Below are 25392 nucleotides of genomic sequence, written 5' to 3'. Positions count from 1 at the left end.
ACCATTCGTCGAGCTGTTGTTTCGTGGAGGTATGTTTTTGGCGTAATTTTTGCACAACAGCGAAGGTGATCGTAATCAATTAACCGTTCGCTAAATGATGATCGAGGTTGTTAAAACGCAGCGTGAACATTGGTTGGCATTAAACACGGCGTTGTTCTTGGATCGTTTGCGGGTAAAAGTGGGTACCAGACGTGAAGCTATTTTAATTAAACACAGTGATTAACAAGTCAATCCACTGGCCTGTTTGCGCAGTATTCGGAATTGGAAGGGTTCGGAGGGTCATTATTTGGGAAAGGTCACTACGTGATCTCAGTGAACTTGAGTGAACTTGGGGCAACCTGTACAAAGCTATGCGAATAACGCTGCCATCAATCATGTATAGATGTAGCAAAAAAAAAAGCTCAACCGGATGATCATCATCCATTATCATATTGCACAGTTAAACTAGGGTCAATTAGATTGAAGGTCACATTTTTTTTTGGAGATGTAAATTTGACATTGAAATAGCACGAAACACTTACCTGTTTATGGGACGAGTTGGGCAGAGCGTGCAAGTAAAAGTGGAAGAAGAAGAACAAAAAAAGGCATTGCATTAGTTAATTAAAAGTGACAGCGGTTACAGCAAAAAAAAAAAAGATAGACATACACACGAGACAAGAGTGAGTGAAAAATTATCCCAACCGCTACTGTCTTGGCTGTTGTTTTGGAAGCTCGCTACATCATTTAGGCGCAACAAATCGTTAACCACGTACGTTAGCAGCAAATCCACCAAAGCGTAGATCGATTGCATGTCGCTCGTTTTATGTTCGGTAAGCAGTTTCGGTAAACCAAAATAAAATTAAGAAAATGTTGAGCGCTGATGATCGGAGCACCGGTGGACCCGGCGATGCAAAAGCCTGGCAACCTTGCCCGGCTGCACCAGCCGTTGAGCTTAATGTTGTACCCGGCTTTTGCAACACATTCGGCCAAAACGGCTCTGAAGGTTTTGTCTGCGCCTCTGAACACACGTGGGAAAGTATGCTGCCCCAAGTGGGCATCGTAAAACTGCCATTCTCCATCGACTCCTCTCCCTGGAACAGATCGAAACCTCGACAGCCGGATTTGTCTGTATGTGATCGGATCTTTCGGAGCTGCCGCTTGTAAAGGGATGTTGTCGTACGCATCGAGAAGGGTCACATTGAGCACTGTGAGCGAAGATGTCCACGATGGGCGGGGTGAACGGTGTGTGGCGGCGCAAGGTTGCATCATACGTCCGCTGGCGCATGGGAAATCAAAACATATCTAATTACGTTTACAAAGCAAACGGGCGCCCTGGGTTTGGGGTCGCGGTAGTCTGCGCAACTAAATGCCCGCCTGCCGTGGATGGAATGATGATTATTGGCGCAGCGCAAACGCTGCAAACTGTGCGTGCTGTACCGGTCCGAAAAGTTGAAGACTGGGTTGCGACACCTGAGCTGAGTGATCAGTGCTGGGTGGGAGTCGTTGCAATACATTTCAGTTCCCATTTCGGCAGAGAGAAATGCGGATGGAACCTAGCAAACGTCAAAACTATTTGCCTTCATGTAGCCTTTGTAATTGATTTCTCTATTTGACCGTAAAACGGTCGACTTTGAACGGAGTCGAACAGACCAGTAAGTACATTTCCTTCAGTTAGTGCCCAGGTGCCCAACCGCACAACGTGCCAGGTGAATGTGAACGTTCGCAAAACATCGGCCTGATCCGGATATTGAACTAGCGCTGGCGCCAAGAATGAGGAAGCGAGCAATTGGCGATGGCGTTGCAAATTGAAAGTGTTTTTGTTTGACCATGCCCGTGTGCTTGTTTGGTGTTCGGGGCCTTGGGTTTGTTTTGCTGGCAGGCCGTTTACGCTGAACTCCGATGGCATATCGTGGGACGCGCCAGCCCCAAACCTACCGGAACAACAGTCGATCGAAATCGCCAGCTCAGGCAACTGCTGGAGGAGTCGAGTCGGGAGGCTAAGACCCTTTTAGCGTGTACGGAAGGGGAGTGTTTGGGCTTTTGGACGATGGTGGCCACTTGTTGGGTGTTCGCCATGGTGGATTGATTTTCGAGTGGACGGAACGCCATCGGAGCTACTTTGGGGCGTCGGGAATGACGTCGCCATGGGATCGTGTTTCCAGCGCAGGCGCTCGCGCGGATCTTCTGAACGCTGCCAACAGATCCCACACGTCAAACCGCGGGTTCAATGATCCGGCAAATCTGTCGATTCGATGACTCTGTCCGTTGAGCGCTGGCAAGAGTTTGGGCACAGGCACACCGCAGCTTAGAACCGCGTGTTAAGCGTCGTGTGCGTAAGAAAGGTTTCTTCGAATGATATTTGTCTCTTTGTCGTGTACAAAAGGAACCACCGTAACCATCTCCTTCCCGCGCACATTCCATACGGGGAAATGCCCCGTCCGGGAGGGAAATCAGCACGAGATATGTTGAACCACACACAGCACCAGAGTACGCTGACGCCGTGTTTACGAGATGCCCTTGAGAGGGCGAGGTCGTGCGTCTTAGCGAAAATGGCTGAAAATCAGATTAATTTCACAGTGGATTATTTTATCTTCTCTCTTTACGCTCTCTTTCTCTCTCTCTCGGTCGCTGGTGAGCATCTTCGCAGCAGGTTCAGCGACTACGGGCGCGTTCCAGAATCACGGGAATCATGGGTGTTCCGCCGATGGTCTCTGCTGGATGAGATTCTAATGAGTGTGATACTGCGACGTAATTTGCTGTGTGTTCGGTCGGTTGGTCGGTCGGTCGAAAGGGAATGACTGTTTTCGTCGTTAGCTCACCCACCCTCCTTCAAACTGTCTAAAGTTCATTAAATACCATCAGAGAGGAGTGGAAGAAAGACTTCCTTCCAAGCTTGCGTTCAGATTCGATTGAAAAGACGCAGAGTAATCAGAACAACAAAGCATTAATTTCTAACCTAATATAAGGTTCACACTACTAACATTAACATGAAGCCAGAGGAATGATGAAATGGTTTATAATGTTACAAAAACCGAGTCAACCAGCTTAATGAGCATTTCCCTTGCCCGATAGATTCGGGCCGTTCCTGCATCCGGATAGTGCGAATACGCTTCCCTCTTTTGTATTCATTAAGGATAGAATTGTGAGTTCTAGCAACACACAAAAAAGTGAGACAATTGTCTAGACTCTCGACCATTGTAATTGATTTATGGCCAAGCTCAATTGGCTCGTTCGCGAGAGGTTTTTGCGTTTGGAGATGAAAACCGCTACGAAATGGAATGATTATTTTCATACCAAACATAGAAACAACCCCGTACCAGCTGGACACCACTTTCCTGGAACGTTTTGGGAAGATGAAAAATATGCCCACTCAGCGACGCAAACCGGGACTTTTGCCAGCTCATTGATTGGGAGGAAGCATGCCGACGAACGAAAATATTGATGATAGAACTAAAGACAATGTCACAAGAACGTCTAATGTATAATCAAGCTGCGGGATAGTTTATGTGCGGAAATTGTATTGATTTTGTGAATGCTGCTCCCACACACGGCCCAAGCGAAATGGCACTGTTCGCTTTCCGAGAGCAGAAGACACGATGTTAGGATAATTATCTTACCACCCTTTTGTCGCCGGCATCGTGCGCTTCAAACATTGTACGGGTTCGGGGTCGTTAGCAAAATGGAACGGTACTGGCCGTTTTCTAATTCGCCAGCCGCCGAACACAGCCACCGAACGTTCGAGCGAAATGGAATGATAAAATTATTGAATAATTTTAATGAACAGTGATTTATATGCAGCTGAGAGGTTGTATCGCTTTTCAGAGTGTGTTGGTTGACAGTGAAGAAGCGGCGAGTGGGAGTCGTGAGTTCTGTTCTAGTGTTTGTGTGAAGAAGAACGGCTTAGATGTCTAGATAGCTGTATCTCACCACGTTAAGAACATATTAAGAATCCGATTAATGAGAGGAGGGCTGGGTTTACAGCATCAACTTGGTGGGCTTTCGCTGGTGCTGTAAACGCCAGCGGCACAATGAAGGTTATGTTTGTTTGGCGAGCAGGTGAAATGAAATAAATGAGACCACTTTTTATTATTTTAAAAACAACCGAAGCGGTTGTTTTTAAACCATAAATCCCTTCAAGGTGAAGATAAGATCGTTTTTAAATGATTAGCAGTACCTTTTATGGTATACTCAATGGCCCCGAACATCGAATTTCAGTGCAGAGCGCTTCAATTTTACTTCTGGAGATCCTCTTTTTTAAGATTCAATGATTAGATATTGTATCCGAAATGTGTGCAGGTAATCAATTTGTATTTTAGAAGCAAAAACAACCCCAATGTGGTGGCGTGACTGTACAGAGTACCGATCGTCCAATCTTTTAGGCATGCCACAGGCAAATTAGTGCCATACCCCACGGTCATGTGACCTCCGGGGATATAACCGAGCCTCGGTAGCACATTGGCGCACGGTAAAAGCTAACGGTATCTAGAATAAATTTATTGCCCATATACTACCACCTCCATGGGGTGGGCCTCTCGCCCAGCTTTGTTGTCCGCTTGCTAGCGAAAAAAAAACCCAGCATGTTCTACACTTTCTTCACATGCATATCGGCATGGGTGCCGCATGTCGCACGAGTGGGAAATAAATTGTCGTGATTCCGTAACCGCTTGTAATTAAATTTTATCCTCGCAGCCCCGCTCCGCTGACTGCTTCCGATCGTTGACGAATATAATGAACAGCGGGATTCGCTACCCCCCCTTTTAACATTATGATTATTATGCCTATGGTCGGGATTGTCCCGTGGTTGCGGTAGTCGGTACGGTCAGCCACTTTCAACGCCAGCTATCTGGTAACGCTAGCAGATAGTTGGTACCTTCTGTTACGCCAATGGTGATGGCCCAGATTGTATCGTTTGCCTGTTTGCAGCCTGTTTTACCATCGGGATAAGTGATCCCATTTTGTGTTCGTTATCCGCCACTTCTCGGTGTCATCGTCATCGAGGACGCTAGGCAGATTCTCGGTTCAAATCGGTTCGATTCGATACGGTTTCCGATACGATGCTGCAGCTCTGCCTCGAAACGGTATGCAAGATCACAGCGCATGGCAAATGTTGCCTCAACGAAATGGGTTCTCCTTACTCTTGCTTCCCAGTCCCAATCCGCCGGATCCTCTCGAGTGCATTCCTGTTCCGTTAGCGTGCACGGAACGGTTTCGGTACCACTTGATGACTTCGTGCGGTGCACCGGTATGGCGTGTCTCATCAGCTGTGGCCCAATTGTAGCTGCCACTAGAGTGGGGGAAAAGGTATAGCGGAGCCGGCAAAAGCTCAGCGAGCCAGGCCGGGGCAGATCATTCTCGGATCCGCGCCGCCCCGCAGGTTCGTGTTTGTTCTACGTCCCCGAGATCCTCGATGGGACTGGGTCAATAGAAAACCGTTTGCCCGATAATTGCTCATTTGGACATCTCACTTAAGCGACGCAACATTGTTGTATGCTGTATGTTTCGGTATACCCGGCTCGTGGGCATACCCGCACCGTGCCGGGGACGTCAGCTCATTGGCCCATTGCCGGCAGCTTTGGCGGACAGCAATGCCCATTTTCGTCGTCGTTGTCGTCGTCGCCGGGGTTGCCGTGTGCGAGCGAGCGCGAGATGCAGCACAGGATCATGGTTTCTCACGCCACGCTGCCAAGGCGCCCGCGCGGATAGGCTCATCTTGCTTCCGCCCGCCACACGGGCGGGTAGTAGCAGTTGGCAACAGTCTTGCGGGACGGGGCAAAGTGTACGGTTGAATTCTAGCGGTGTTTTAACGAGCCCGGTACACGAGAGATGAAGCATAGATTCGGGAGACATCTTAAAGGTAATTGGTAGAGTATGTTGTTTCGGGTTCGACATAGTGTCGGCAGCGGCTGCAGGAGGAAGATGGATGGCACACGCGAGCAGACGTTCGGGGTTGGGGTGGTTCAGTTGGCCTTTTTGGTTGGACGATTGCTCTTCCGCTGATTAAACGGGCGATTATCTCACCACCGGTGTCGGTGTATGGTCAGACAGAGTGGACATTTGGAACAATTTGATGAGCGGAATTTGAAGATCGCCCCGGAACCAAATAATTGGGGGTTTCTAACAGTAGAGTAGCTTTTAAATATTGCATTACGAGTACGTAACGGGAATTCTAAACGGGAATTCTTCCTTGCAGATAAAAGTGATCGTATCGTAAATTTTGCAATGTTTGATGTAAGGAAGTTTATATTCAAAGAATTATGAGAGAAAATAACACATAAGCTGAGTGGAATCCCCTTAATAAGCAAGGAATATCATACACATCTTCAGCCTTTAATTATTTCCTAAAGATCTGCATGTTTTTTTATATTGAACAAGATAAAATTAAATAATGCTAATTTCAACCAATTGTTCAACTTGATTACTTATTTCCCATTCAATGTACCACACTCTGACGATCACGCCAGTATTTATGACACCTCGAGGGAGTAGTTTGTTTCGATACAGAGCTGCAAAGAAACAGCCCCACGCTGAGGTGTAAATTTCGACTACAATTCAACACTCGGCTAGGTTACGCTTCGAAGCCCACAATAGCAGCGCTCGATGCATACACACATCGTGGTCACAAAACGTGCCAAAATCATCCAACTGAGCCAACCATCTCTTTCGCCAACGCGTAAGAATATTTAACGCGCACAGTTTCAACTGGAGCATACGCACCGGAGCACACTGACGCCCCGTCAAGAATTGCTGTGAATTGAAGAAGGTCCAATCCGCACAAACACATAAACACACACCTCCACCACCACCATCAGAAGAGCACATTATTAGCGCAATAAACGAGGAAGAAGCAGCATGCACAAATTATGATTGCACGCTGTTATAAAAGCATAAAACAAGCGAAAGCCACGACATTTCGTTTTTTGTTGATGTTGTTGTTCGTGCGGTGGGTATGTGTATATCGTTTCGTGCATCCAGTTAATACGGTCGCCTTTCTCTTCGTTACATCATCCAAAAGCATCGTCCGGGCGATGGGTACGGGAAGAGTGCAAAATAATCATCTTCGTCACCTTTCCTGTTCTGTAATCGGCCGGTTTGGTGATGGTGGTGGTCGTGGTGAATGTCCATTTGGCGCGGATATGTTTCGCCGTGGTTGGAGAGTGGTTTTGATGAAAGGTTTCATCGTTCCGTGTATCCATGTCGGCGCTAACCGATCTCTACCCTCAACAAGCAGCACGCATCCCCGTTGCATCCCCACAGCATCGAGATGCGATGTAGTGTACCCGGATAAGATGGGTTAGCCTCAAAATTGGATCATCTCAAAACATTGTCCACAAAACTGCCGGCGCTAACCGATCTCTACCCTCAACAAGCAGCACGCATCCCCGTTGCATCCCCACAGCATCGAGATGCGATGTAGTGTACCCGGATAAGATGGGTTAGCCTCAAAATTGGATCATCTCAAAACATTGTCCTCAAAGCTGCTTGAACGCTGCCGCAGAGTACGTCCGATCGTTTGCTTTTGGGTAATTGTTGCCCCGGTGCCTTTCTCCCATGCCGGGTGGCTTTTATGTTTCCTCTGAATCGGAAGGGACACTTTTGCAGAGCTTGCAAAAACCCCTAGCCGGGGAACCGAATTTGCGAGATTAAGACGACGGCAAGATTGCATGAGCCCGACCCGAGCTGAAAGATGATCGCGATACTAATTAACATTTTCGTTGTAGGAAAAACTCTCCCGGAAGGCAACAAAAAAACCACAACCCACAGACGACTGAATGCGGCCCAAAACAAAACAGTGCAACGGAAAGCCACAACAAAAAAGGGGAAGTGAGTCCGCGCAGACAGGTGGTGGGTAAAACGCGATCGCAAATTGTAACGAAACCGCCCTTATGTTTGGGGTGATGCGTTCGCGAGCAGGCCCCGATGGTTCGGATTCGATAAACAATGCGGAACAGGGCGAACCATTAGTAGGCAGATTGAATCAAGCCTTTTATACTTTTACGCTGTTCCTGTAGATGTGCTCGTATGTGTGTGTGTGTGTGTGTGCGTTTGTGGGTGTGTAAGAAAGTGCCAACAAGTGTTGCCGGTGCTGGAGGGTGCACGCTGAGAGCGTTTACATCATCAATAGTAAGTAGGATAAGGGTCGCGTCGTAACTGTGGCTGGCTGGTTATGCATTTAATGTAGTGCTGCACCGGATTTGCACAGCACTTGATGCGGGCCAGGAGGGCGATGAAGGCGCTGAAGCACATGACTGGCAATTTAAACAATGTCGCGGCAGTCGCTGCGCGATCTGTTTGTACTTTCAGCCTTTTCACTTATACAAAAATGAGCTAAAACAAGCATTGTTGAGTATTGTGATTGCATTTGGTTTTTTGTATTTTTAGGCAAATCTAAGAACGGATACTTCTAGTTCTTTTGTACCCAGCATGATTCTCGACAAACGACCTCACACATTCGTATTAGTCTAAGTTAACAATTTTCAATGGTCAATGGCCCATGGTATCGGACTTGAGCTGGTTCTCTTGTTTGTTTGAATGTTTCAATTCAATATCGTACGTAAAAATTATAATTGTCCCAAACTTTACAATACATACAACATGAAACTGACAACGACGAAAAAAACCAAACAAAATCGGTTTGCGCTGGCCTACTTCTTTCCTTCCCAAGCCGCAGTTACTTGAAGCTGTAGAAGTGGCAAAGATTAGCCGCTCTTAAGCTGTTGTCCCACAGAGCAGGGACCATTTAAAGTGCAAGGGCACTGAAAAACGCACACAGAGACATACAGAGAGAGCGAGAGAGAGAGAGAGAGAGAGCAGCAGAGCGCACGAGGGCAGCCAATAAAATTGTTTCATTGAATGCTACGGTCGAACGATTCCGAACGCGCACACTAGATGACACCAGGACCCCCGACGCTTGGTGGGAGAGAATGGTGAATGGAATGCTAATTAAAATAGCTAAGATCGCGTGTCTAGAATGGGCGAATGGGCGCACGATTCTGAAAGTGCATCACGGTGAGGAAGAAGGATGATCATCACCACTGCTCGAACCAGCGGGTTCGAAGAGTCAGCGAGAAGTGCCCATTCCCAAAAGAAAAACTCATCCTCCCGCTCATCCTCGGTTTGCCCTCGGCAGTTTTGTTGTTGGCTTTCGTTTCTGTTTTGCTCCCTTGCATTGCAAGAAATCGACCATCGGGTGAAAGAATTCCAAATGACGTACACACACACACTCCCCTTGTTCACCCAAACGCAGGCAATTAATTAGCCGGTACGATATCACTTTATCTGCAGCTAAAGCGTAATGATGCGTAATTTTCGTATAGGTTTTGCGAGTTTATGTAAAGCCCGGGTGAAAAATCTCCCCCCACCCTCCTTTCCTCTATGCTTTCCTCTCGTTGCGTTCGGAATAAGATTATAATTAACGGAACGGTGCGACTCACCAGTCCACACCGACCCGAGCGGCCCGTGGGAACCGACGGAAGGTGGCAGAGGTCGGTCGGTCCATGTTTAATTACGTGAAATGCAACGGGGCTTTTTTATATGGTTTTATTGTCGTTCAGTGTGCTAGCGGACAGGGGTGGACACGTAACACGAATCATTTACATGGCTGAAGTCATTGCGTGTTGTGTCGTCCGGGCAGCAGCAAACAACAATTAGGCACGATAACCATCGCAGGGTTAGATCGGTTAGATTAGAACGAAATGCAAATAATAATTATGTTGCGGTCGACGGCTAACGATGGGTAACGATGGCGTTGGTAACGAAAGCGCTAATAGAATTAGGGAAAATTAACATTTACAGTGCAGTGATTTAAATGTCAACGGTGCATGGTAGCAAAAGCCACAGCGCAACCAACGCGAAGCGGTATCATTTTCGCTATCGTTTTGGCCAACACTGCCAAGTGCGATCTTCCCAAATCGGCCGGTGTTCCCATAATGCAACAAACCGTTACCGGTGGAGCGGCCGTGAACCGGTTTTGGGGGCAAAAGTTGCTTCCGATTTCAGCTCGCAAACAAAAACATCCTAAAACCGTCCGTCCAAAACCTTCGGCTCCACACACTTTCGCTGCACGAAACCTGCTTGCGCGAGTCCAAAAATTCCTTACTTCCTCGCGCTGGCGCACCACAGCATAAAAAAAAAACAAAAACCGGAATCCTATCCACCCAGCAGCCACCGATGGTGGTGTTGGGCCGTCGACCGTAGTGCAGTGGTAACGCGCACGAACGGGACGTTATGCAACAGGGAAGACAGTTCTATTCCTGCCCGGACGGTAGCGCAAATTTGAAGAAAGCTCCAGAGAAAAATGATCATTTCCACTCACGATTGTAACACTTTTCTTGCGTGTTGCAAGTTTGATGGAAAATCCACACATCTACATCTTTACGGCGTGCAGTCTCAAAGACCCAGTGTGTGTGTGCTGCATGCCGTGATGGTGGTGGTTGTGGCACGTTGAGAAACTTTTACTTTCAGGTTTCCTTTGGGACTTGGGGATATGTTTTTTTGGTTCAGCTGGTTTGGTTATGTTTTTGCTTTAAACACATTTATTATACCATGTTTTCGGGACGAATATTTGACTCGCTGCAAGGATGGGTGAAGGCAGTGAAGCTTCAACCTGTTTGCGATCTCCTTCTTCCGCGCCGTCTTGGTCTCCCTGTAGTAGCTGAGGCTTGCCAATAGCCTAAACAGTGCAATTATTTGACGTACCAGCCGGTAATGCTGGTTGAGGAAGCACGTTTGCATACCGGTTGCTCTTCCCCCTTGTCCCCTGAGGAAACCGATATTGTACTGGTCGTTTGTTGTGCATTACTGCACTCTGACAAACGATTGCCAAAGACACCCCGACTCCGGCTGGTGAGCGGCGCGTATGCATATGCCGTCGTGACTTACATGACGGCGGCTGACGCGCGGCCGAATGTCTTATCCAACCGGTTAATAAGCGCGGAAAGAGGAAACTGCTCAATGCACATCGGGCTCTCCCTGCCGCGCGCGCTGCGCCAAGACCGGAAATCAGCCAGCGGCATGCATGCGCGGGGGGAAGCGATTGTGTCTGCGACCACCCCGGCGTGCCGTAAGTGGCCAAGCCGTATCGCGGAAGGATCAAACGCTACACCCAGAATCAGGTTGGTTTACTTTTACTTTACCGCCCGGGGGTGAACTGTTGTGTATGTTTTTTTGTTTGTTTGGTGTGTATGCGGAATTTAGTGTCTGCAAATGAAGCGCTCAATGCGCGGGGCCGGTGTGTTGTGCGCACCCGCGTTTTATGATCACGTTTTTCTAATTGCACTCTTGTTTGGGCGGAAGTAGTGGTCAACAACAATCTGAAATAAAAGCACAGCATCTTCACAGCTTCAAACAAGCTACAAACTCCACCTCCGTACGCTGAAGGTGAAAAGCTGCGTTAAATCGTCATTTTTACCATGTTTTACGGCCCCAGTAATGGTGGCCGTGTGATGGGGCGCATAAAATGGGAATCTTATTTTTAAAACCCACCCCACGAAATTGGATTTTGGCGGAAACCGGTGCAGAAGTTTCCGCGTGTTCATTTTCTTGTTTTCGGTTGCCTGCCCTTAAACGAAATCGAAAGCAAGGCGGCAATCAACTTCCGTCGGCGCTGCCCGCCGAGGGGGATGGGATGGTTCAGTTGGTGGTGGCTAATTTCACTTTTTTTCCTCATTAGTTTATACAAAATTTCCCCGCGTGCACATTTTCGCGCCCGAATCGAGCGGTGCCATCGCGAACTGTTCGAAAAACTGTCTGTAATGGGGTGTTTTTTTTCAAAGGGGAGTTTGCCCGATTGGAGCCCGATGGTTGGCCGCAAAGATGGTTTGCGCAGCATCGGCAGCGGGCGGCGTGTCGGCCCGGCAGTGTCGATTGTGTGTAAATTTTTCCAAGCGCATCTTTCGGTTCGTCATCGTTCCGGCCACATCCAACCCAGACCCCCTTCTCCGGTTTGCCCGGTCTAATTATCACTCGATTGCGCTTGTTCTTTGCGCTCGGTCTCGTGTTTGGTGCAATTTGCGCGCAGCGGTAGGGAGGATGAAAGGGAAATGAAAAAAAAACGAGCGAAAATCGAAAATGGCTCGCCCGGCCGTGCTAACCCAGAGAGTGTAGCGTGCGTAGGCAAAATCGAATAATTCGTACACTTGATCGAGTTTTGGTACGGTGCGTCTGTAGTTTTTTGTTTTCGGAATGGAAATGCGTGTTTTATGCCTCCCTCCATCGCTCCCCTCGCTGGCGATGTTTTGGATGACTGAATGATGGGTGTTGGCCATTTTAACCGCCTTGGCCGATCTCACTTCTTTTCCACTCGCAGCCATCCCTTTGCCGCTGGTGAGCTACACGCGTGCGAGCCGGTGAAATTCAGGTTATGGTTGTAAATTAAACAATTGGGCAGCAACTATCTCCGATGGGCGCGCGAAACGGCAGCAAAAACAAAACAACAAAAGTACTAACCCTCACCGAGCGCGGTACATTATAAGAAATGATCTGCGCGAATCGGTGTGATCGCAAGTCGGCTTTTGATTCAAGCATGACTGGCGGCTGAGCAAACATTTCACCTGTCCCACTGCAGATGGAGCGGTGATGGGGGAACGGGGGAGCAGCCCACCAGAGCCATTAGCATGTTGTTGCTGGTCAGTGAGCCATTGCAGAACCGTATGACTGATGTGATGTGATGTTGGAGTTGCTGCACAGTTTTCACTCCCATCTGTTTCTTCGATCGTATGTATATACGTGTGTGTGTATATGTTTATGCGCGCAAAACGCTTCCATAAAGGGAAAGAGAAGGCCTGAAGAGATCGATTGGATCGGATGCTTTGGGCCGTGAAAGTAAAAGTTGTTTGCTTTTGGGCACATTCGTCTGCCTTGCCCTGAGTGTGCACTGAGCGCTGGGCAAGCTCGCGGAGGGTTCGTCGCTTGCTGTACGGTGTCCCCCCCCGAGAGCGAGATTTCGATCCGATTGGGGAGTGAATTGTTTTCCGATTGGATGGGATGGTGTTTCTTCTGCCGCTTTGTTGCTGCCTGTCGTACATTATTGAGTGTGCCCGCAAGGGATGAACGATGGCAATTATCGGTCCGACTCTCGACACCGGGTAGAAGCTGCCCTTGACAGAACGTTCACAGGGGCAGGAGTGTGGGATGGGTGAGATTAACGATGGCAGCACAGGAACACAACCATTACAGGGTGGTCCGCTTGGTGGTCAATCGTTTCAGCATATCGTTTGGGGCTGCGATTTTCACACCAAATCGCCCGATCGGAAGTGGCCGCCAAAATTCGTGGGAATTTGTGCTAGCCGGTAGATACGTGTGTGAGTGTGCTCAGGGCAAGCAAAGGGCTTTGCGTGCGTGGGATGTTCAGAATGGAACTAAAAAAACATAAAGAGGCAATTCGAATGGGACGATTATTTATTTCGAAGATTGATGGTTGAAATTTGAAAAGAACCAGTTCAACGATTGTTGTTCATCCTTACTTTTTATGATAGAGTAATTTTTATTAAAAAAAGATATAGCTTTCCAATAAACCACAAAAAAGGGGTAAATCTTTTCATAACGTGTAATAAAATGTTTACTATTATCTACTGTGCCGTACATTATCCGTAAGATAATATAAACATTAAAGTGTGTAATAAGCACAAATACATACAAATTACAATGCACGGTACGGTTCATAGTTTAACCTTTACAGAAAGCAAATCAACATATTTGCTACCACTTCAACAGACTTCGATTGGCATTTTCATTAGCAAAACCGAAAGCAAAACAACAACAACAACAAAAGCACTAAACATGAGAAGCATCGCAACGTACGACTCTTCCCAAAATGTCATCAGCAAATAGACACACGCACGCACACACGCACGCAAGCACTCAGGGAATAGTGACGATGGCCTAATGTTGGTTCCCGCATATACCGACTTCAGATGACAGGTTCGTCGCTTGATGTCACCGTGGAATCTTTCGTACCGTATCGATTTGCGTACAACGCTCTGCGGACGCACTACGACGGTTTAAGCGATGGCGGACGGCAGCGCACAAGTGGTCACGTTTGCATAGATCAAAGGCAAAGAGTGCCATGCGCGCGGCAATAGCAAAAACGCAAACCATGCCTGTTACGCCGGTTGGTGAACATAATTTACGGTTTTATTGACCAACGACGTGCCATAAGCATTTGGCGAAAAAAAAACTAGAGAGAACGATGTGAGGGAGCAATCGCTTTCGCAGCGCTTCATGTAGCCTAGTGGATTGCTTAAGAGCAGTGTGATGAGACTTAGAACGAGTAGTGTGGTTTCCAGCAATAGGATTCGAAGATGAGTATCACCGAATTATCGACCTTCCCCCAGGTTGGAATGCAAGATGCGCGAATGACGGCTAATGAACAGATAATGGGTATTTTTATGGCTTAGGTCGCTATTTGGCTTAAAATTTGCCATCCGTCCGGTAGTTTCGTACCCGTTTGCTATCTTACCACCGGTACTGTGCTTATTGCCACCAGGGAGGATGAGCCTATTGACAACCGCTTGACAATTGCGTGCACTCCCAAAGTGACAACAGGACGGTACATCGAGCTGCCGCGTTCAGCTGTGAACAGGAACACAATAGAACGGATGGTTCGTTTTATGAAGGCGAGTTGCTAAGTGAACGATAAGTGTTTAGCTGTTTTCTGTGAAGATGCTATTTACGGCGACCGAGAAACATCCGTTTGACGTAGCGCACTCAGTGGACAGAGACTACCAAGAATATCAATAATGCAAGCCTTATTGTTCAGCTTGTGTGTGTGTCGTGTGTGTAGTAAGGTCTAGAGTCAATTCAGGACACTTATACATCATTAAAGAAGCACTGAAAATGGGGTTATAATTCGATTCGTCCGATAAAGTGAAAGAGATTGATAGCAGTTTGCCCTTGTGCGCCGTGCTAATCACACACTCACGACTGCACCGGGAGATGGGGCACGGCAAACAAACAGAAATCCCTTGCTGCCAGCAAACGGCTCCTGTTTCACATGTTAGATACTGTACGCCAGCGCTTTATCAACGCGCTTTATCGCGGCTCACTTAGCTCACGAAATTTGGGTTAGGTGGTGTACGCGCACAGCATAAGCAGAGGCCACAGGCATACAGGTTGGAACTTTTCCGGCCATCGGAGGCCACTTTTTAGCGTGTAATTTGTGTGTGTGGTCGACAGTGCACTAAAAATAGGGTTAAAAAGCAACCGAATCGGCTACACTCGCGGCGGACTAGCCCTAGTTCCGTACGTGGCTGCTGAAATCAGATCGCAAACGAGCGCGCGAGCGAGTTCGTTTGTATGCATCCCATGCATGCCGTGCTCGAAACGAAATGGAATGAAACCGGCAATGTCAAGTGCGTGTGCGACTTAGGGGCGCAATGTGTGCGCTCCCCCCTCCCCTCTCCCAGTCGTGCGAGCGTGGACCCAGAGCGGTATGAGAACTTTGTGCGGAACTTTCCGCCGGGGCGCTTACCTTCGCGTTTGTCTGGGTATCGATTGAGTCCAGCAAACTGGAACATGATTGAAATGTTGATAATTCCGGACCGCCGAGCCGGCCGCAGGACCGACGCCCGACATCGCGACGGATCCGGTTGCGCCCGGCTGCGGGTGGGACGGCGCGATCGAGGACGGTGCGATCGAGGAGGCCGCCGCAGCAGCAGCAGCGGTGGACTGATTCAGCCCAGAACCCATCCCGGCCGCGCCTAATCCGTACTGGGGTGGTAATGAGTATAAATTGTTGCGATTGCTGCCACCGCTGCCGACCGCGCCGCCGCCCGATGCAACCGAGGTCGGTATGTAGCTGAGATGGTGGTGCCCATGGTGCAGGCCGGAGTGTTGCTGCAGCTGCTGCTGGTGCTGCGTCTGGTGATGGTGATGATGCAAGGGATGATGATGGTGATGATGGGACAGCGGATGCAGCGGATGATGCGGGAGGGGTTGCTGCTGTTGCTGCTGGTGCTGCTGCTGCTGCTGCTGGTGCAGATGATGGTAGTGGCCGGTCATTGGCGCCGGTGCGTGACAATATTTGTAGATGTTGTTCGTCGAAAGCGATGCCAGCCGGTACTGGTTCAGCGAGGCGGGTGGCTGATGGTGCCGCGGATCGACGGTGACGCGCACGAACCGGCCGGCCAGGACGTCGTGCCCCGTCTGGGTGCCAGGCGGCCCAACACTAACCGGGCCCGACGCCAGATCGAGGTGCAGGTTCGCCGTGCTGCCCGGATCGAGACTAAGATTGTACAGGCTGCTGGGGCCGTGGTGGGCGGAGGCACCGCCCGCCCGGTTCACACTGTCAACCGATGCGGAACGCTTCTGGTAGTAGTAGGAACCGATTGGGGGCGGTGGCGCACGCGTCTTTATTCGCCGGTACCGTATCTGCTGTCCACCGGTGGCGGTGTTCGGCTTCGGCAGTCCGGTCGGCGGCCGGCCGAGGGTCGTTTTCTCGAGCTTGGTGCGAAGTTCCTTTTCGATTTCACCCTCCAGGCAGAGGATACTTTCTGGGCCACTGTCCTTCGAGCCGGCCGAGCCCTGCGAGTCCTGCGTGGTGGTGGGCGAGGTTCGCCGTGCGATCTGCGTGTGCTGCACCCCATCGCGATCGGTACGCTGCAGCACATCGAAGGCCGGTGTCGTTTGCGCCGTCGCTAGTTCCGAGTCGGTCGAGATGCGGTCCGGGTCGCTCTCGAAGCCTTCGTCCAGCGAGCGCGTCGGACTCAGGATCGGTTTCGAGCGGACCTCGGTCTTGGAGTCCATGGTGATGCCGCTGCGATCCCCGGGGATGCGCTGAACGTACACGGTATGTAACTTTTCGAAAGTGGAGCTAGAAATGGATCACTCGCGGCTGCCCGTGTCACCACCGGAACTTGACATGATCATCGTTAAATTTAGGTTTAGACGCGCACACACACAAGACAAATAACAGGACGACACTGCAGACGCTCACACGTTCACACCGTTCACAATATCGTCACTATGTGTGGCAAAAAATGAGATTTCACTGTTTGCTGCTAAATTTTTGAAAGCTTCCGCGATCAATCCGCTATCATGAAAGCACTAGGGCGCACTTCTGCACAAACGACACAGTTTCGAAACGTTAGCCAAATCTGAACTGAACTTTGCGCTGAACAGCACGCAACACACTCACTCCCCTACACTAGCATGCATTCTTCAGCGCTCGTTTGCGTGATACGCACGGGCCAACACCATGGGAGCCCAATTTGCACATATTTGATTGCGCCGTCACTTTCCTAAACGCATCACTTTCACACAGCGTCTGGTGCGAGAGAAGAGTGAACAAAAAAAAAACTACAACAAACACACAAACCGAACGCGAATCAGCCGCGGAAGGCGAAGGTAAGTTCGTTCCCGCGTGGAGAGCACGAGATTCGTTTGCGAAACGTCGAAACGACGGCGAAAAATCACGTACAGGCGTAGTGCCGACTGTAGCCACGACCGCCGAGGCACACCTGAAGGCTGCTGGAAGAAAACTAGCTGGCGCGTGAATCCACTTGACGCAGTGCTGCGATCCGTTGCTGCGCTTCGCGGTTTCCCCCCTTCCCTGCCGAGAGAGCGTAACGCCGAACGGGTTATCCGGATGCTCCGAGAGCGCCGAGAGCGTTTGGGTTTTAGGAGAGACCTCCACCGAGCGTGTATCGCGAGGTTTTGGAATTTTTCAATTGGAGAAAGGGCAGTACTCAATCCAGCTTGGATGGTTGTCAATAGAGAGATACCGAGAGAGAGATACTGAGAGAGAGAGAGAGAGAGAGAGAGAGAGAGAGAGAGAGAGAGAGTGAGAGAAAGGTAAGCGGGAGAGAAGAGAAAAGGTTACATTATAGGCGGAAAAGAATGTTTATCACGTAGGGCAAAACCAATGGAGGGTTACGCAGGGGGGAAGCGAAGTGGGGTGTGATCGCGATGTTAGGCACAGATAGAAAGCAGTCGGTTGAAAACCAGAAAGCTAAAGTGTAAAAAAACCCGGGAGATAAGTATGAATGGGCATCCATGGGCTCGCACGGGACCTATCGATGCGATCGTTCGGGCCTGAAAGGGCATGAATGGGTCGTACGAAGAATAGGTGATCCTGGTGGAATGTTGCCGATCAGTCGGAGTATTATGAAATACATTTTCTTTTAGACAACAGCCGAGAGTAAAAAAAGTTCTGATTGACTTCAATGAAACCTGTTTAAATACATTACATTATTTTATTCTATCATATTTTAACAATCGTGTTAATCAGTTTTATTAAACAATGTTCTTGCTATCATACTGTCCTTTATTTATTTATTTTTTGGATATACCATGTTTGTAATTTATGTATTTATTTATTTATTTGTTTATTTATTTAATTATGTTTTGTTTTTCTAAGTATTGTATGTTACATTGTTTCTCAGAGTTTTGATTACAGCTTTACTGCTTGTATTTTAACTATTCTTTAATTAATTAACTGCTTAGCCATAATTTTAGATAAAAGCAATTATGAAAATGAAATGGATCGAATCTACTAGACAAAAGCTTCTACGAAACTCGTAACAAATGAAGCTATTTTGCTCAACTAAACTGAATTCCTTCGGTTACTTTTAGATAGCTGAGTATGGATTTGTTGTTGTAGCGACACCATTCGATAGCTACGGCTGATCGTCAGTCCTAACTGTGAGGGTGTAGTGTTCGGATGAGCTAGATTTTCGCACAACCGGATCCTAATCAATGATGCAGCATCGACGAGACGCTCGAGTGAGCCATGGTGAGCATTGAAACAAGGAAAAAGCCACACTCACCGTTTCCAAATTTGAATATTCATACGGGTGCGGGTGCGGTTCAAAAAACGGCCGCTGCAAACCGGGGACCTGAGTTGATTCTGTTTGACATTGGGTGACATTTCAGACGGGCGTTGCAGATACAGCCGGGTTGGCAGGGAGCAAGACCTTGAATTAAATCACCCCGCTCTCTCCCCTTGTGCTGGTATGATGAGGAAGATGTGTCGCGCATTTTCGGTTCACAAACACCGAAAGGAAATAACATTTAAATACTAAGCATACGCCACATCGTGAGCGGAACTTTAGTACAAATGTACGGCGATTCCTTGAAAACATCAAAATAGAACACACACAAAAAAAGACAGAAACAAACAAGAAATTGAAAATCATTCCACCCTTTGGTGTGCGCTTTCGGGTGATGATGACTTTCCATTAACCATGTGTGTGTGTGTGTGTCCCATCACAACCGACACGATCGATCGCAGGTGAGGTTTTAAAGTGCGAGGAAATTGATTTTTTCGCCCCACTCACTACGGGACATTCGGGGGTGTCGCGCTCCAGCGCCGACAGAGGGTGTTGAAGCGACACGTGGGAAAAGTGAAAAGACAAATTAAAAAAAAGATCGTCCACCACGGAAATGGGCGTTGGCGGGAATGGTTCCTTTTTGGAAAGGAAAAGTGATTGAAAATTGAAAGTGCATCTTACTGGCTGGCTGGCTGGATGTATCAAGCGTTCTCGTGGCGGTGAAGAAAATCGAATGTCGTTTAAGATGAGTCAGAGTTTCTGCTCTCATAGCTTTGATGCTAGAATTTATGATACACACAAATCCACCACAATCACAGCGTCACTTTCACCGCGTACGATTGGTTGGTTGGGCTTAATTTTATGATAGGAGGTCGAATTTTTCCTACCTTCAGCTCATAACAACAAACTCAAGCCGTACCGGAGGAAAAGTGAAAAACTTTTCACTCACTAATCACCGAAAATGTGCGTCTGGTGACCCTGAGAGCCCGGGCTGCCTGGCAGTGGGTCTAATTTTTCGCTGGTTCTAATTAAAAGCCCTCTCTTGGGCGTGAAATTCAATAAAGTATCTGTTAGTGGCTACAGTTTCTCTTTCGTTCAAGTTAAAGCTTTACAGCAGTGTTGAATCTCTTTTGCGTGAGCGAATGATGATAACCTCAAATTGAAAGTTGAACCAGCTGAACCACGGGGAAACTCTCCGTACTGACCAATGTTATTTTTTGGAAGATACATTTGTTACCAGAGGCTCAGAGCAAAGGAGGGGGCAAATTGTTTGATTTCCATCGAATTTTCTCACACTAAATATTCTCCTCCCTCCTGGCGCCGCGCGATCGTGTGCCGTCCCAGCCAGCTGGCCAGCCGGCAGTCGGCTGGACAATCAATTAGGCAAGCTGTTTACAGAGCCCTGTGGTTGTCGTTAATAAATCATGCAAACAATATGATAGCTTCGTGCGGAGGGGGCTACAACTTTCTTCTTCCGAAACCGTTTGGTATGCTCCCCTGTCTGCGTGCCTAAAGTGGGGTTTACTTTTCTATTACCGACTGTGCCGTGAGGGGGCAATGCATTTCCCAGCCCAGCAGTGCGCATGCATTCCACAATGGATAATTGAATTCTGAACTCCCCCCTTGGTGTATGCATGTTTGTCGCCGAGGACAGCGGGACGCGTCAGTGTGCTTATTGCACTTCCCTGCTGCTGCGGTATGCTCTATGCGGCAAGGCGAGCGATCGATCGTGCATCAATAACGGTTAACCGGAGGCTTTGTGATGTGCAAGAGACACCTGTTCCGTCGGCGATTTGTGCGGAATTTGCGACACATCAAACGCAATCAAACTCTCGCTTTCAGCGTAACGGCAGGATGCATCCACTAAGATTGTGCAAGTTTACCTTTTTTCCTCCCTTTCAGACGAAATCCCAAAGTCCCGAAAGAGACAAGGATAGACGAAGCCGGTCGGTGAGCGAGACACCCGGCCGTGTGCTATCAGCGTGGCGCGCGTTTGCCGCGATGAGTAATGAGGGAAACGACTTTTAATGGCATACGTTCGGACGTTTTTGCGTCGGCCACGATCGGCGAAACTTTCTTCGTGTATATGTTGGGAGATTTGCTTTTTGTTTGTGTGCTGTGCTTCTCCCGTCCATCCGTGATCCTCGTTTTGCGAGTTCGTCTTCAAATTTCGCCACTCCGCACGATCGTGGCGAGCGGCGGGATGAAATGTCAAGCCGATCTTCATAAACACAAAACACGACGCGGTTGGGTTCAGGTGGCCCTATGGTGGCCAAGGGTTTCGGTAGGAAGTGACATTTACCGAATGATGCCTGCGGGCCAAGTGTATGGAGGAGGAACGGAATCGCGATGAGTCCTGGCGGAAGCACGATAGGAAGCACGGCGCCGGGTCGTTGCAATGGGTTTGGAGTTTGGACGCAGCATGGGATACAGATGTGTTTCCTTTTTTATTGTTAACCACGAGGCACGTTTCATTGACGAACCCGTCTGCCCCGTAACCTATGCGATGGAAGGTTAAGATTTTATTTCTAAATTCCAGCGCGATGGCTGGCTTCAATTATGGTTCCGATCCTCGGTCGGTGCGATGCACTTTCTCCCAAAATCAAAGCTGCTGAAGCAACTTTCGTTAAGATGTATGTTTAAACATGAAGAAACGCGCCGCTTTATTTTAAACTCAATACTCCCTGTCAATGATATTGTTTAGAAGGAGCTTCTCAAACTCAGTTCGTTAATGTATGGCAGCCAAAAGATACACACCGACCTAGGGGTGGCTTATGAATGTTTCATGCTGGAAAGAAGCGTCACAGCGCATCTGCGAGACCGAGGACGGAGCTGTTTTCAGAAACGTTCCCGCCACATTTACCGATCAGCAAACAATAGTTGGAAAGTAGCAAAGCATTGGGATGGATTGAATTAAGTCAAACGTGCGGACAGGCGGGTATGGCAAACGGTTTCACCTGCGTTCTGTCAACAGTGTGGCTGCGTCTGGGAAGGCTTTCGAATGATGAAAGTGTCGATGTGGAGATTTGAAACTGTTCTTCGCCTAGCTCGGCAAACGTTACAGAATGACAAAAGGCACATGGTAAGCGATTCAGCCCTTTGCCCCGGGCCTTGAATGCTGTTTGCAACCAGTCGCGCTTATCGTTTCGCGCTTATTAAGCAGCAGTTGATAACAGTTTGGTGATTACAGAGCAAAATACATGCTCCGGGGCTGCGTTCAGGAAGTCCGTAAATGGAAAGAATCGGTCTGCTACTAGCCGGTTTTGTTTTCTGCTCGTTTTGCTGCATATTGGCCTTGTCTGTGCTGTTCCCTATCTCACCAACTGGATTGCATCGTGACGGAGCATATCAGAATGTCCGCAGAACGCAAACAGAATGTCCTTGAAGGCGTATGCGTGGTGATCAACCTTTCTGCAGAACGAGCGACTAGTTGAACTTGTCCTGGGACATGCACATTGGGAGCACAGTTTGTTGTTGGTGCTGGTGCTATTTGTTCTCCGTTCGCTGCAATGTCCTGCAGCGCTCGGGGGGCATGTCGAGTGGCACCCAGTGCGTTGTGTTGCTGCCTCGTTTGGAACTCACGAAAAAGTGGTCCAGTAAGTGGTTCAGGCGAGAATCAACGCCTCATAAATGAAGAGCTGCGAGGCCACTGGTTGGTTCGAGAACGTAACGTTCCCCAACCAGGTACCAAGACAGATGATTATCGATGATCGTTGACGCACGACTGATAAGTAGTGAGGGAATAAATGTTAATAATAGAAATTAATTAATCGTGCAAAAAGAAGTTCAGACGCATACATTAACTTGCCGCAGACTTTCGTAGACAACGAGCTAAACAAGGAGTAATTGATATTTATTATTAGCTGTTAGCAACGAATGCATCAGCATCGCATCCTACATTACGATAAAGGGGTTCATTGGGAGAGTACTATATCGCTATGTTGAAGAGATGTCTGACGAAAAAACTGGTTATTAAAGTATCGAGATTTTCAAAAGCTTAATGTACATTTCCCATGGTATTAATATGTATATTAAAGCTTAGATTCTGGATTGTGATAAATATGACTCTCATAATACACAATACTATATTCCAAAAATCAAAAACTATACACTGTTAAGACTCTGGAAACCTAGGAAACTAAGAAGATATGGAATATCTTTTATAACAAAGCTCCTTTAAACGTGTGTGTTTCAACAACTCACATTCCTTCCAAGCATTCGACCGCTTACTGTGTATCCACTATTCCATCCAGCTTCAAGCTCACGATAACATGATATGTTTTTAGCACTCCCTCCGTACGGTGCTTACGGTGCTAACGGGCCACTTTGGTAGTTGCTAAATGGGCCATAACTCTCCGCCTGATGGCCATTAGCCCTCGTTCGTACCTTCCGCGGTGGGCGATCAGCGAACCCGCCCCACTAGCTGCACCCTTTCCCCTAAAAGGTTTTGGGACATATTTAGTCACAACAAATTATTAGCCGATATGTGTGGCTGAGATGAGTTTCCGTGATAGCTATCACAGCTAGCCCTATGCGCCCTCGCACCATCGCACCCCTCAACGGTGCTTGTTCTGGGGGGGCCACATTACCGAGAACCTTTGCGCAAACTGCCGCGGTGAAGTGAAATTTTGTGTCCGCCGGCTGTGTGTCGGTGTGCCACAAAGCTAGACCGGGTGGATTTCTTCCGGCCGACCGTTTGGGTGGCTTTTGGAGAAGAATTTGCCTTTCGGCTGGCGAGGCGGAAGTAGAATCCAAAGAATGGCAACCAACCAACCAAGATGAAAGAGGTTTTCGTCGGAGAAACGGTGACTTGGTGGGAGGATGAAAACCGACCCCGGGTGGACACTGGACAAAGCAATAAACCAAAAGCTAAGTGAAGCTAATGGGACCCAATTAAGGGGTTTCGGAGCGGAGCTTTCGAAGCGGATCATCATCAGCCGGACGACAGTGGTCTGTGACTTCGGATGAAGCGATCATTCCGGACATTCTGGGCAGCCGCCTGCGCTCAGTAGGCCTGTAGAACATGGTTTTGCTTTATATTTGATCACTGTGATGCTGCGCAGGGGACTGCCGATGGGTTTCGTTGTGGTTGCTGTTATGCCTAAAAACAAAAAAAAAAAACAAAACATGGCTCAATCCTAACGGGATCAATCTAGGGATGATCCGCAATGAGCGCTAGAGGTCAACGTAGCGAACGGGAAAATGTCGAAAGTAATCGCCCGACTTGTGAGCGGACTCGGTTCGTGGAAGGCAGGCAGAGCAGCATGGCCTGGACATCATGGGTAGTGGCACTAGCAGTCGGTAGGGGCAAACATTCCTTGGATCAATTTCCATGTTCATGTTTGCCATTTCAGCTCCCATCTAACCCGATATCTGTACCCTTTGCGCATCAGTTGAAAGCCACCGTGCCACAGTGTGTCTTTGTCCTAAAGGGTCTCGATCTGCGTTCGCGGCTGAGAGTGATCGAAATTCGATTCGAGTGATTAGTGACAGCGAAGGTTGATGGGGGTTGTAACGATACACGACCTACCGTAAGGTTGACACCGCAATGGATGGATCGGTTCGGTTATGGGCTTTCAGGTGGCGCTGTGCTTGATTGTTTCGTCAGCCGTAACATTACGGATGCGCCCTCCTCTCCTTGAAGTGTCAGGTGACGGCTGGGCCTGGTGACGACAATGGCAGGGTGTCTGTTTCCCCCCCGCTTGCGATTGCGGTAGTTTACATACCGGTGATCAGTGGATGACCTATCGTTTCACTTTCATTTCGCAGCTTAGACGCCCGGCCGATTGCTTCACGTCTGTTGATAGTGTAACAAAGCAACACAATTATTCATGTGAGACAGTAAAAGCTGTATTAAGAACGCTAGAAATAGCGAACAATTGAAGTGAGTTAGATGATTGGGTACAGTTTTGGTATCTTTTAAGGTTGTATACCAATACCATTTAAACGAAATAATAGGAATCAAAACTTTGGTCCTTCGAACCGGATTCAATACAAACGTTCGAGTTGAGTCGGTGCAGCAAACAGTCAGCTAGCGAAACATAATTTAAATTACAGCTTTTTCCATTAATATAAACAGCTATTAGAGGCAATCGTTGAAAACACTTGTACAGTTTAAATGCTGCTCCATCGTTAGCTTACCGTGTAGGATAAAGGACAACCTTAAAAAGCTCCGCTCAATAGTACCAGCTAAGCGGGAAAGATAATTCAAATAAATTTCGCCCATGATAATGCCACACTAATGCACTTTTGGATCGCTGGCCGTAGTAATGATGCGGCAGCGAGACGGGAGAGGGTCGTAATATATTCTACCGGTGCGTTTTTGTTCCTCCGCACACCATCGCAGCACCGGGTGGCAATGGATGAAAGGAGGCGCAAAACGACTAGGCCGCAGCCTAATGATGGGCAGCAGCAGGGCAAAGAAATGGGCATATGTAGGTAGAACGGTACCGATTGCGGGACACCGGTATGGTGCAAGCGATAAGCGGGCGCGAATAAAAAACACAAAAAAGGATAGCTTATCTTACTGCCAAGGCGGGCGGAGACGGTGTGCTGAGGCATTGCCAGCGACGGAAGCCCGGTACTAAACTGCAACCGAAACGGTGCACTTTTAGTGTGTGTGTGTGTGTTGGCGTCGGGCAGCTGGTGG

General features: G+C 48.4%; 2 protein-coding genes across 2 annotated transcripts in view; one reads left to right on the top strand and one right to left on the bottom strand.

Moving 5' to 3' along the window:
* Positions 1 to 11622, top strand: part of LOC1269345 (HEAT repeat-containing protein 5B) — a 69142-nt gene extending 57520 nt beyond the window's left edge. The window contains exon 8 of the transcript XR_009765596.1: positions 11612 to 11622. The gene's annotated coding sequence lies outside the window, so the exon portion shown is untranslated. The remainder of the gene's footprint in view (positions 1 to 11611) is intronic.
* Positions 1 to 17471, bottom strand: part of LOC5667661 (ecdysone-induced protein 74EF) — a 35741-nt gene extending 18270 nt beyond the window's left edge. The window contains exon 1 of the mRNA XM_001687781.3: positions 15446 to 17471. Within this exon, the coding sequence (XP_001687833.3) occupies positions 15446 to 16719 (1274 nt within the window). The 5' untranslated portion in view covers positions 16720 to 17471. The remainder of the gene's footprint in view (positions 1 to 15445) is intronic.
* Between the last annotated feature and the right edge of the window lie 7921 nt (positions 17472 to 25392).

Source organism: Anopheles gambiae, chromosome 2 (assembly GCF_943734735.2).
Source record: "Anopheles gambiae chromosome 2, idAnoGambNW_F1_1, whole genome shotgun sequence".
Lineage (NCBI taxonomy): Eukaryota > Metazoa > Arthropoda > Insecta > Diptera > Culicidae > Anopheles > Anopheles gambiae.
This window is presented reverse-complemented; position numbering and strand designations above follow the sequence as displayed.